Here is a 13,555-nt window from a genome sequence, read left to right as displayed (position 1 = left end):
AAAAAGCCTATCAGATGAGAGCTGAAATTTGACACCATCATTTTGTTTCTCATTTGGCCGTGACATGCAGAGACACAAAGTCTGTCACTCAGAGGCTGGCATTGGCTTCTGTGGACTTCAGCTAAAATATTTCTCATCTCCGCTACACTTTAAACACACACTTGAGCCATGGCAAGGAAATATATTCCATCCATCCATTCATTTTGTGAGAAATAGGAATTTAGGGGACTATAAATGTACTGTTAATGTTTTAAAACAATGAACAAGATACTCTACTTTATCATTCCTAGTCCATTGATTAAGTGAGGTCGGCGCACAACCCAACACTCAAAATAACTTATTTAAAAGTTGGATTGCTCCTTAAATACAGGACTTCCACCCAGGAGACCAGAGTTCAAGTTCCTTTAACTGCTATACGTCATATTCATATCATGTAAGTGACCCAACATGCATAGTGTAAGGTTTTTCATCCAAACTATGATGTTTTTGCCTAAACCTAACCACGTATAATTTATTGTGTAGACCTAAACAGTAATTTGTTGTACCAAGGATAAACACAATACATTTGGTTGATGGATGTAAACATAACTGTTGAATACTCCACAGGGCTCATTTATTTTCATGCTTTAACATAATTTTAGAATTTTCTTTTTAGCCATTTTCAAGGCAGCAAAACACGCCAAAATGCAGTGTTCTGAAAGTATTCCCTTGGACCTAGCATGTAATAATACTCAGCTCCCGCCCTACAAACCCTTTATTCAATGCCAATCTTTAAGGCATACATAACCCATATATCAATACATATTTCCCATCCATCTGGGAAATAAATCCGTCTTTGAATCTCCAGTCCTTTGGAGGTGTTCTCCCACATGGGATTCCCTAAAGACTAGATTGCAGTTTGCAAGTCTGAGGTGGAGGCGTGAAGGTGGAGGCGTCCACCTGCACAACGGTTTGATGGTGAGACTGCTGCAAATTACTCATGACACTTCCTCTGATGACATTTTTCAACCTCTTCCCTGTTGAATGGCATCCCCACCCCCCCACTACCATCCATCCACCACCAACGCCCCAACACACATTAATTCCCCCCTCTATTCATGTCACAATAGCCCAGCAGAGATTGCTGCCTCCTGCCTTCACCTGATTGACCCTTTGAGCAGGTGCTGGATCTGATCCAATCACAGTCAATCTTCTTTAAACATTTCATTCTTTAAGCAGAACAGGGGCTCAAAATTCCATCATTCAATGACCCGATCAGTCGCCGATAACACAATCAAGCCAATCCCGGCTTATCCCGAGGGAGCCATTTCAGGAGGGACAGCTGGGAGATGAGACTACGGACCTACAGAAAGGTGTCAATCTCCTCTGATCCACAGCTCTCTTTGTGAGCCCTCTATACTGCACAGCGTCTAGATGTTGGAAGAGGCTGTGTGGCAGGGATTCTCAAGGATCAGCAATAGTCAAAAAACTATTTAATCTTTTGTTAAAGGTCTGATCTTTTTAAGAAAAAATTCAGTAACCACACCCGTTTACTCTCTTATACAAAGACAGCGATGCACACACAAAAAATGATGTGAATAATACAGCTCCATTCTTCAGTGGCCATTTAAAAGCTACTCTATTGGAAATGTTGCTGGGCCAGTGGGCAAATAAAGGTCAAGGGGGATATGAAATAGTTTGTCTAACTGGCCCTTTCCCCCTGCGTGTCCCTGCAGCACGGCAGCCGTATCCACATTCATAGCCAATTCATTTATATTGCTCTGCCCTTCTCACTGGTAGTCTCAGTCACTAACTACAAGTGACTGCAATGAGATTGAAGCCTCTGGCTAAATCTCCACGGCAAGGCACATGCTCCATCATTGCTGCTCTGATCACTCCTTATAATCACTGGAACCAGACTATATCCTCAACTGATTGGGTGAGTCGCAGCAGAGAGGAAACAATCACAGAATGTCAGCAGATGATGGACACCGGGAACGTTGGAGTGGTGGTGGTCACTCTGAGCTGCCATGTAAATGGCATGCAAATGTGCACCTGCACGAGCTCAGGAAGTGGAATGAAGGACTGTGGCCTTTTGATTAGGTTCTTTTTGCGCATATAAAGTATATTTTTTCTGCATTAATCATCCATGTTTGCTATTTCAGCCAATGAACATGACGCAATTGTATATTTGAGTTTTGCTCCTCCCTAACCCTCACTTCAGTTAATGTGCACCTCCACAGTTTCAAGTATTAGCCCTGTGTGTGTGTTGCCGGTAAGAGCATAATAACACTGTCATCCAAGGTAACATTTAATTCTGCAATCAAACGGCTAACACAAGAAGCACGTTATCAAAGTCACATCATTGATTTTTGATGATTCGTAATCTCTGCATAGTGATTTAGATGCACTTTTTTAAGGGCTGATACTAAAAGCAGCACTGACATGTATCTATAAAGTTAAATCGGCTATCTTAAGCCTCCTTCACAAATAGTTCCCAATAAATGACTGGCATAACTGTTAAGGTGCCGCAGGTGATTTTTTACTCTTTACACATTCTTTCGGGAACATTTTTGTCTTGCGCCGTTTCACAAATGCTACGGCAACACCAGAATAGACGGGGCTAGGAACAGTCCAGCAGATGGTGGTAATGCAACACCTTTGGATGCCAACCGCCATAAAAGATGCATCGTCTGTTATATTCAGGAACAACAAGGAGCTGTTTTTGTCCAATGCTAATGCTTTTGAAATGTTTTTAATATTCAATGATTGACTTTAGTCCAACGAATGTAATCCTTCACATTCTTGCATCTGTAATGTTGATGTTTTTAATTACAAAACAGCTGTCCCGGCATTTTACCTGAAAATGTCTAGGTCACGATGTAGGAAATCATTAAGGCTGTTTTCCCTGACATTGATAGCTTAAAATATCCAATGCTGTTAAGGGCCTCAGGACTAGGGAAGGTATGCAGAATAAATTCATGCAGCCTTAACTGACGGTCACACAGTTCTTTTTCTGCCATTTACAGAATCTAAGGGCACGCAAAATGTCAGCCGTGGTATTAGATTACTGAAGCCCCAGAACGAATCTCATGCACTAACCAAGGAATCTTTTTTCTGATGCTTTTATAATTTCCTCTCATCTGCTTCCTCTCAGTGACAGAATGAGAGAAGTATGCAGACGCCCGGCTGGCCAGAGGTGAAACAGGACGAGGACAGCATGCTGCTGCTGTAGTTCTGACAATGATCTGTGTCTATCAGATCACTGCTATCTATTTCTTTCAAATGTCCTCTAACAGGTGTCGTCACTCTTTTTTCCCCGACATTGAGAGCTTCGTCCCATTTCAGGAGACCAGGCTCTAGTGACCTTTGTGTCTACCTTTATCCCTCTTGAACCCAGTGGCAGTGAACTGGTTAAGCTCCTCCTCATCCTCCTCCCATTCAGCTCCACCTCCAGGATCTGGCTCTGGACCAGTGGAGCATGAGAACCAGGACAGCCTGGACATAAAGGGACGATTGTGGCAGCCCAGTGACATGGAAGCAAGTAGCTCTGATTAAACTAAAAGTCAGCTTCAGGCTTGCACTGCAAAGCCCAGCCAATAGACAGGAGTGCAGAAACCGAGTCAGTGAGCAGGAGTTGTTTCAGCTTAGCCCAATAAGGGCAGTATGAGATGCACCCAGAAGCTGATTACAATAAACCAATGAGGAAGCATTAGCCACCCCAGCTAATTACGCCTTTAACTGCCTTTCATGCCTGGGCAGGGCTCTGCTGGTAAGTTAGATCCAAATTTATAAGGTGTCATCACACCAAGTCCCATCTTTAATCAAGGACTTGCCTCAGTGGAACATTCTGGAGTTATAGGTGTTTTGCGAACAGGTGTTAGGTTTATTGGAAAATGAGAGGGCATTTTAGGTTGGCCTACAAAAAAAAGAAATCAAAAAGAAATCAACATAACATGGAAAAAATTTAAAAGTTCCACAGAGCACTGCGGTGGCCTGATGAAAATAAGTAATTTTACCTTATTAAACCTTCACCTTATGTGAAAATGGTGTAATTTAAGTCTGTGCACTGAAATGGTTTTGCAGGTGTGTAGATCTTCTGACTAGCACAAAAATAATACTTTTCAAGACCCTACAAGCACACCTGTTATTATTTAGCTCTTCTTGACCTTTGACCTTAGATCAAGCACAGTCTCTAAAGGAGTCAAAATACATGTAAGAATTATAAATACCTTGTGGAAAATAACATCATAAAACATTTTCAGTGGCGTCACCTCTAAGCAGATATTTTGGGGGTGATTTGCTTGTCATGCAAACCACAGACAAAGGCAAAGGCATGAAGCACTGATACTGCAAAAATAACACAATTATCAGAGATAAGGGAAAAAGAAGGGACTTTCAAAGCCTACGTAGGAGAAAAAACAAAAAGGGCATCTCTACGGGCTAACATTGTCTTTCCTTACAATTTATACGTTTGCACAATTGCACATAATAGCACAAGCAGCACACTGATTCATTTGCCTTTATTGCAAGACAGAAATAGCAGCAGCCTCCAGTTAAGAGTCCTTGAATATAAAGGGAGGCCAGGCAGTGCTGATAAGATTGTCTCATTTGGCTTGCAGGGCTAAGGTGCAGTGTGCTGCCTGAGAAAAAAAAAATTGAAGGCAGGATGTGGCTACTATTAGGCAGGTAATGGGATCCATCTGAGATGCATTAGAATCAGTCAAACAGAACCACACTTCAGTTCCGTTCAAATGACTGTCACAATCACTTCAAATGCACACCTTCAGCATGTACTGTAGGCGACAAAAAAAAAAAAAAAAAGTGGCTGCTGCTGTGGAGGAGGCTCCTCTGAAGTTGTGCCAGGTCTCGGGCATGTGCTCTTTCCTAATGGTGACGGCTGGGAGAGTGGCAGTGAGACTGATGTGCATGAGAGCTGTCAGCCTCTCCCCATAACAAATGCCACCTCTCCCCCTGACAGAATGGAGACAGAACGAAGGGACTGAGGCGGGAAGGAGGGGAGGTGTGGTGTGGAGGTTACAGACAGAACCTGTGACCCAATTGTGGCCACACCAGCTGTTTCCCCTCCACTGCCTCCCAACCACCGCCATCTCCGAGGACCACATCCTGCTAATTGGCCTATGCTGCCTTGCACGCACACACATACACACACAAAAACACAGAGCTTGCAAAATAATATCAGTGAAATGGCTTGCTCCCAGTGAGGAAGAACATTTGTCGGCGCCTTAAGCTGTAGTTGCGTGATGATTGATAAGTGCTTCAAAACATACTTCCCAGAAATATAAATGACTAGCTGCCCTGCGACCATGCAGGCTAATGTCCCCCTTGACATGCACGAAGGCAGACGGACCGACAGAAAGACAGACTGATGACTGACTGACAGACTGACACACATACTGCCACCAAGATTCTATGGAGGGGAAACTGAATTAATTGGTTTTCCCTTCTGTGGATAAGTCCTCAGAGTGGTGTGTATGTGGCGATAATAGTAGGTTGCAGTGACAGGCAGGTTATTTAATAAATCCTGGGATGTGTAAGGCAGAAAAGAAAGACACACAAAACAGCAAGAGAATGATACTTCTTTTTGCTCTATATCGTGTCTTCCATTGCCCACAATATCTACTTTGATTTCCCTTTTGCTGAAGACACTCAAACATACACACACATACACACACACACACACACACAGACACCCCTAATCATGCACCCACATAAATACACTTAATCGCTGACACACTCACGCATGGCAAGAGCAGTACTGCAGACACATCCAAGCATGCACAAGTAGGCTATAAAAGCACACACAGAAACATGCACAAGATCTTGCTCAATCAGTCTGATTTGTTTGTTTCCTCCTAAGCATTCGAGGATTCCTCAAGGAGGAAAAAACTTTGTATAATCAAGTCAATTATGTCATTCAATCAAGTCGAAAATCATTTCGAGCCCTTTCTCAGATCCATTGATTGCAAAGTCGTGCTGAATATTTGCTTGCTACGTTCTATTGTGCAAATAAGCCAGCTTTATTTGGAACGGCAGACCAGGCCATGGCGAGGTCTTTAATGCCACTTCCATAGATAAAGAGCCAAACAAAGTCCTTCACCTTGCTCACTTTCAGTCAAGAAAAGAACACAGGGTTTTATATGGGAGAGCTGGTTGCATATTGTCTCTGCACGAAAAAATAACAGTTTCTATTAATTTACAACAGCTCTTTTGTCTCCTTCAGGACATGGTACATTATGTGCCCATGAAAAATCCATCCTCAGTGAAATTGTTTAAACTCAAGGTCAAGTGCTGATGTTGGAGGGACTGTATCAGCTGAAGGTGACCTTGACTGATGTAGAATATGACATGAGGGAAATGGATCTGCGCTCAGTGTGGGGACATTATCTGTGAAATGCTGCCACTGTATCAAATCGTGATTGTGTGTGCACATGCCCATCTGCGTGTGCACACGCTCAAGAGTGAGTGTGCATGTGTGTGCAGAGTATGCATGTCCTTGTGTGGAAGGATGTGCATATATGCCTCACTCTGCTGGGGGTATTGGCCATGACAACAGCATGCAGAAACTGCTGCAGCAGACAGGAACAAACAGCTGAATATAAGCCTCTGCTGAATGAACTGGGTGTGTTTATCTCTCACACACTGGAATAGTCTTGCCACAATATGACAACCCTAACTTCGATCACCCTATATTTATACTTATATTTGCTTCCAATGTCTTACTACCATAGATAAAGGACAACATACTTGGGTTTTTTTTGTTCTTTGCAATGGGAGGTTTGGTCATGGAAGGTGGTTGTCATTGCTTGTTTGCTGTGTGAGCAAAAACGCATGTTGTAGACCAGGCATGGCTGTATGAAGCTATTGCCATATCTTCAGTTGTTTGCTTGTCACAATAGAGATTTATCTGTCTTACTTTCAGGAAAGAAGCCAAGCTGGTGCCACTGGCTCAAATTCCTGATTGCTGTTAAGCGTGGAATGATGGCTATGTGGTCTCACACTGACACTTTTGCATTGACAGGGAGGTACACTGTACAAATCATCATCTTTCAATCTTAATGATGATCTATGAATGACTTTTTTGGAAATAATCTAAAATCAAACAACAGAGCAAGAAAGGGAATCAAAGTGCTGGTTATTATGCCAACACTATAATAATAAAAACAGTCTTACCTTCCCAAACTGTTCAAAATACTGCTTCACGTCTTCCACTACTGTATTGGCTGACAAGCCACCCACAAATATTTTCTTTGTTCTTGTGACCATCTGGAAAGAAAAGGGCGAGAGGAGAGGATTAGTGATGAGGCTTCAAATGCATTGCACAACACCTTTAATGAGGCTTCAAACACACAGAGTGAGCAGCACCTGTGATGGGGGGATATAAAGGAGAGAGGACACATTGTTGCTAAACAGGAATAAACTGATTCACACAATTAAATTTCAAAAACACTTTAGTATTATAGCAAGGTCACAAATGCTGAAGGTACTGGCAGGAGAAAATACTCTTGGCATAGCAGAGCCGTCCTGTGAATTTCCCCCACAGTCACATTTTAAATTGAAGCTCTAATCAAAACAGACTGTCACAGAAGTAAAGGCCTCCATTTCGTCCATAAAAGTTTCTGTTTGTCTTTGGAAAAAAAACACACAAAAACCCAACAGAAATAATTTATGGACTTTCAAAAAAAAACAATTAATGAGTGCTTGAAGATGGAATCAGAGTGCATTAAAGCCTCATTTAGTTTCAAACAGCAAGAATATTAAGGATTATTACCCACGGCATCAAAAAGGGCACGAACATCTGCTGCACAGAGTACATGCTAAATTTAGGAGGGCAATTTCTCATGGAAATACAGTATCTCTTCAACACCAGTGTCAGAGCAAAATATGTGAGGGACTAGTTCTTTTTTGCACACGATTAAAAATTAACCAGTGAATTTATGAACTGGTATTTATTCATGCACCAACATTTGAGAACAGGCCCAGTCTTTTTTATTTATAGATATGCATTTTTTTTAAGGTTAAAGAAAAATTGTAAATGAATAGTATAGTGTCCTTATGGCACCTCTGGTGGTATAATAGTTATAGCTTTGGCCTGATCTGACTTATACGAATGGCTGGCTGAACACAGTGGGCTGGACCTTAGCTAATAGCTTTTAACTAGCACAGGGGAAAGGACAACAGTACAGCTGGTTTCAGACACACATAAACCAACATCTAATCATTATTATCTTATATAAAGTACCACATCCCTGCTACAGATTAGAGGATTTACTGATAGAATGTGGCATTTAAAAATGTTGCCGCACCTCTCTGTTATCCTACTGCCAAACAAAAAAAAAAGGAGCCGAAAAGACAGAAGAGAAAGTCACAGGTCTGATCTCCCTCGGCTCACCAGAATCAAACAATAGTAAATGGCCAGGGCAGGATAAACATCCTCCGGAGATGCAAAGCAAACTATCAAAGAGTTGAAAGAGTCTACCTTGATCAAAATGCTGACCGAGACACTTTGGATCTATGAAAGAAGCTTAACACTGAGAAAGAAGAAGCAATATTCAGCTAGAACTGAAGTAACCATCTGTCAAGTGCTTTCCAGGTGCACACAGTCTCACAGGCACATAGCCTGCACATATGCACACAGCCTCCCACACATGGGCCCTCTCTTATTACAGGTTTTTATGTTGGGTTTTTTTTGTTTTTTTGAGTGTGATTTTTCATGTTTATCTTATTGTATTTTTAGTATATCATTTTATCATATAATTCAAGCAAGCCAACTTTTGTCAAATAAGTATATTTCAGTGGTCTGCATTTATTCAGTGGAGTACAGCTCCAATTTAAAGGTGTAAGAGGAAAGAGCTCTGCATGCAGCATGTACTTCAGGGCTAGAGGTGCTGGCAACTGCAAGAAGAACACTTAATCAAATAAATAAAAAAAAGTAGCCACAAAAGTTTGTTTAAAAGACGGTACCCTCAAACTGTAAAAATATCAGCATGGATCCATTAATAGATTAATAGGAGCAGCATTTTGTTCTGCTCACGGCTTAAATATGACATACAGATTTTCAGAGATTTTCATATAATTGGACTTATTTTTGCAGCCAATGGAGTCCCCACCTATTGGTTGTAGAAAGAATGCAGGTTGAAAAGACTTTTGCTTCACTTTTCAAGCCCAGAGTTGCCCATCACTATCCTCACATGGCAACATAAGCATATAGCCATGATAACTGTGACATAACATAAGCATAACTGTGCCGTACTAATGTCCTCAACTCCACACAAGTATTATGCTAATGTTAGCACAGGTAAAATAAGCTGGGTCTGAGATGCTCTAAAATTCACCCCAAAGCTTTAGAAGCATAAACTCTTGTTTTATTATGTTAGAATAAGGAAGTTCCCCCCTATTTTTTTTTTCACCCAACGATTGTATTTCCTGCAGTGGATTGGGCATTGCAGGCTCTCAGTGAAGCTTATGGAAGATTATGTTTTTTTTCCCCTACTTCGCAATATTTGACTGAAACTGGTGGAAATGCAAAATATCAACTGACCGGTTTAGGGTTATACACTGGCCAAGACCCAGCAGCTGCATCATCCTCTACCCCCCTTCTCCTCTTCCTCCCAACATCATGCCTCAGGCCTCAGAGGTTATCAGCCTTGGATGCTGCCGCCGGCAACCCCAAGCCAGACAGCTGCTGATAAACTGGCTGTGCGAGTATTTATCAACATCACTCACTTTTATCATTGCCAATCTAGGGTAAAAAAAAATAAACAAGTCAATGTTCATCTATGCTTGCCTCTCTACATCAGCTGTTTGTCCTGCTTCCCTTCTGGGCCACCCAGTCCCCGGTCATTTCTCGGCCTTGTTCCATCAGGCTATAACCACTCAAGTTTTCAGGCATGCCTTTATACTTTGACATGTCTGCCCAGTAGCTGATGGGATTGCTTGAGTCCTGGTACAACACAATTACTTTCTCTACTTTTCTCTCCATGTTGACAGACAAGCCGCATGGCTTTATATTGTGTCCCTCTATGCTTATGGATGAAACATTTGCTGCATAGGAGTATTAACGTTTATCTCATCTTCATAGATGTTAAAGCAGAACTGTGCAGCATTTTCAACTTAAAAAACAGTTTAGAAATCATTATGATGGTAAAATGACCTGTTTGGTGCCAATTTCGGCCTTTGGTGCCCCCCTGCTGTCTCCTGGCAGAAAACCAGCCCACCACACACACACACACACACACACACGCACACGCAAACACACACAAACACACACAAACACACACACACACACACACACACGTCAAGCACCAGTTAGCCACGCCGGCTAGCTTTAAGAACAAGCTGTTCATGTTCGTAATATTACATGTTCGTCATGGCTGAGCCACCAAAAAGACCTAAGAAACAGTTGCTGACGAAGGAGGTGAGGAAGAGGAAGAGAGCGAGGGACCACACAAGAGTGAACCTCGGTCGGGCGTTCACTGAACGGCGAGAGCTACGGGAAGCAGAGGGATCCAAAACAGATGTTGACTTGGAGATTCTGTTCCTGTACCTCTTCGTTTTCTGCTTATTTCTTATAGTAGTGTTTGTAAATGTGTTCATCCATTCTATCTATCGTGCTAGCTCCAAAGCTAACGGTTGTTTTCAGTAGAAGCTGTTGCATTGAGTTGTTGCTATCTATGTCTACAGACAACTTAGGTTATGTATTCCATTGTTCACTGTATGTCTCTTATATGGGGCAAATTCAGAATTCAGACCCCAGATGTTACTCTGAGGCTCCGGTAGAAATTGTTGTGAAATATACACCCCAAATCTGTAGGGGGAGCTCCGGAAGCTCCGAACTACCAAGAAGATTTTTTAAATATATTTTAGCCATCAGAAAATCTATCAGCTGTTCCCTGACTTCTTAAAGAACTGCTGAGATGTTTTTTATGTACATATGCAGCAAGTGCAATAACTAAATAACCAAGCTGATTTGATGGCATGGCTCTGGAATTGCATTTAATTTGACACATATCATTTTACATTGTAACAAATGCATTTTCGTTTTAACCAAATTATACACTACGCAGTAATAACTGCAATAGGGAACTGAAAATTCCCTTCACTGCATTTACAGCAACATTAGTTGTGATCATTTAGTTCTGGCTGGTGTAGTATTTTAAAGGTCCTTTTCAACAACATTTCAATTCAAGCTGACAGATTTAAAAATGGACCACTCTTCAACCCAGTTTTTCCTTTAACCCATTTTCAAACATTCAGTTATTTTTGCACATCCCACATGTGAGTGTGCATGTTTGAGTGCATGTGTGCTTAGACATGAATGGGTTTCTAATTTCTTGAGTGCGTGAGGCAAGTGAAGTGTTGCAACAATTACGGCGCTAGTGCATTACCATGGTAATAGAAGGCATGTCGCAGATACATACAGAGAGGCAGACAAAAATGTAAAAAGCTTCTGGTGCACTCTTAATGACATCTGTTAGCAGGTTTGAACAATGACAAACAGAACAAAGTGACAAACCATATAACTATAAAAAAAGAGGTAAAAAAAGCATGACCTTTTCTATGAGGTCATCAAGAAAAAGCTACAGGAGCTATCTCATGATGGCCGGCACTAAAGTAATGAAGTAGAGCCTGACAGATATTATCTTCCGATACTTATCTCAGTTATCATTTATCGAATTGGCTTAAAATGTAATACATTGTTTGTATAATGTATGATAATGTTACATTTTATTTAATAGAGTTTTATTTTTGAGGTACCTTTGCAGAGTGGTGAAAAATCAGTGCACAATCCACCTAAAAATGTAGTCTATTTTCATTCCAGCTCAGAAAATTATATCCAAAAAAATAACTATATTGTTTATTGATGAATTTTCCCCCTCTAAACTCAGTATAGGCAGTCTAAAAAATCCCAAATCTGTTAAACTCTGTAGCAAAATTAAAATTAAAAATTAAAATTTTTAGCAAAATGAACATTAAAACCAAAAAGAAGCTCCTTTAACTGTAATATCACTAGCAAACATAGTCACAAAGCACTGCAGAGTTGCTGCTGCTACTTTATGTACAATGCATGGACCCAACAATGTGAAAAGAACTTAAGCTATTGTCAGTCAGAAACAACTGATTCAGGTCACGTAAATACTGTCCAGAGAGTGCTTAAAACTGACTGCTTTGTCCATACACCTCAATAACAATATCCTACTCTTAGCCTGCAGCATACAGACACAGTGAGACACTCTTCACAGTGTCACAGGGAGTAGACAGAAAGGATGTGGAGGCCAGAACAGTGGGAGCACAGACCTGACACCTAGTAAATCCCCTGAGCATTCATATCAGTCACTAAAAACCTTACAAGCATTTATATTGCATAAAAAGTGCCTTATTCTTTTCATCAAAGAAAGATTTACTGTTCTGTTCTTACACCCTGCAGTGCTTTGTGGTGTTGAGAAAGGATGTCTTTATGTGTCAGAGGAGGAGGCCACAGCGCAGGCAATTGTGCTCGACATGCTGTAGCTTCATTAAGACGTTAAGTTTGAGGTATGTGCAGTCTATTGCTTAAGTCTAATGTGATGTTTAATATTCAGTCATTTCCTTGATGAATTTTGGGCTGCATCAATCTGCGTAATCATTTTGGTATGGTCTGCAGGGAGTGTTTAGAAGTGAAACTCCAGACACAACCGAGTCAGACAGACATCAGGAATAGTGTCTAATTACGTGGTTGAATTCAACAATTCATTGAGAAAAAATATGGAACTATCGCTGCAGTCGCTGCAGATCACGAGCTCCACAAACTGAGAATGGGTGATGCAATTAGTGCTTCTTGGAGAGAAAGGAGCAACATACGGTAGTTTTTTGAGGAAACCCTAAAATTGTATAACTTAACTGCAAACTTAACTCTATTTGGCAAATTCTGATATCACAGTTGAATCCACAATTTTATCAATTTTTTCTGCATAGTGGAAATCACAGGGCACTATACCAACGCGAACCTGGTTCTTGGGCTGGTGCTGGAGCTGGTTCACAGTTGGTTCAACTTGCAAACCCTCTCAGAAATATTTTGTTTTTCCACAGGCTAAGAGCCACATAGTTACATCACTGTAAACATCTCCGCTCTCCGCTCGTAAAATAACCCGCCCCTAACCCTTGCCGTAAGCGGTTTGTGGTTCAAGACCAGCAAAGAGTTGGTGCCTCTATGGAACCAGTTTTCCTGGCAGAGAGCCGGTTCTTTAGCTGCTGAAACGTGAGGAACTGGTTCAAGATTAGGCACCGTCTCCGAACAGGCCCTGGAACTGCCTTGGTCGAAAAAGAGGATTATGTAATTTCTTTAGAGGTGACTTTTTGGTTAACTTTCATAGACAAAGATTTAAACATATGTACAAAAATATACATAAAATTATTGCAAAAACACACTGCATTTTGGCTGTTTTAACACACCCATCTGACTAAAAGCAACAGAGCAAACGTGGGAAATATCTTTTTAAGCCAGACCAGGCAGGTAATTATCAAAGTCACTCAAGACCAGGCTGTTTCACTTTGATGACTCTATTCTATTGTCTGA

General features: G+C 41.2%; 1 protein-coding gene across 11 annotated transcripts in view; it reads right to left on the bottom strand.

Annotated features, from left to right (window-relative positions):
• The window catches only part of LOC131986692 (RNA-binding protein Musashi homolog 2), a 273,297-nt gene that overhangs the window by 179,636 nt on the left and 80,106 nt on the right, over positions 1 to 13,555 (bottom strand). For all 11 annotated transcript variants that reach the window (XM_059351764.1, XM_059351763.1, XM_059351765.1 and 8 more), the window contains exon 6: positions 7,174 to 7,266. In XM_059351764.1, the coding sequence (XP_059207747.1) occupies positions 7,174 to 7,266 (93 nt within the window). The remainder of the gene's footprint in view (positions 1 to 7,173; positions 7,267 to 13,555) is intronic.

Source organism: Centropristis striata, chromosome 15 (assembly GCF_030273125.1).
Source record: "Centropristis striata isolate RG_2023a ecotype Rhode Island chromosome 15, C.striata_1.0, whole genome shotgun sequence".
NCBI classification, from domain to species: domain Eukaryota; kingdom Metazoa; phylum Chordata; class Actinopteri; order Perciformes; family Serranidae; genus Centropristis; species Centropristis striata.
The sequence above is the reverse complement of the archived record's forward strand: the minus strand, read 5'-3'. Positions and strand labels throughout refer to the sequence as shown.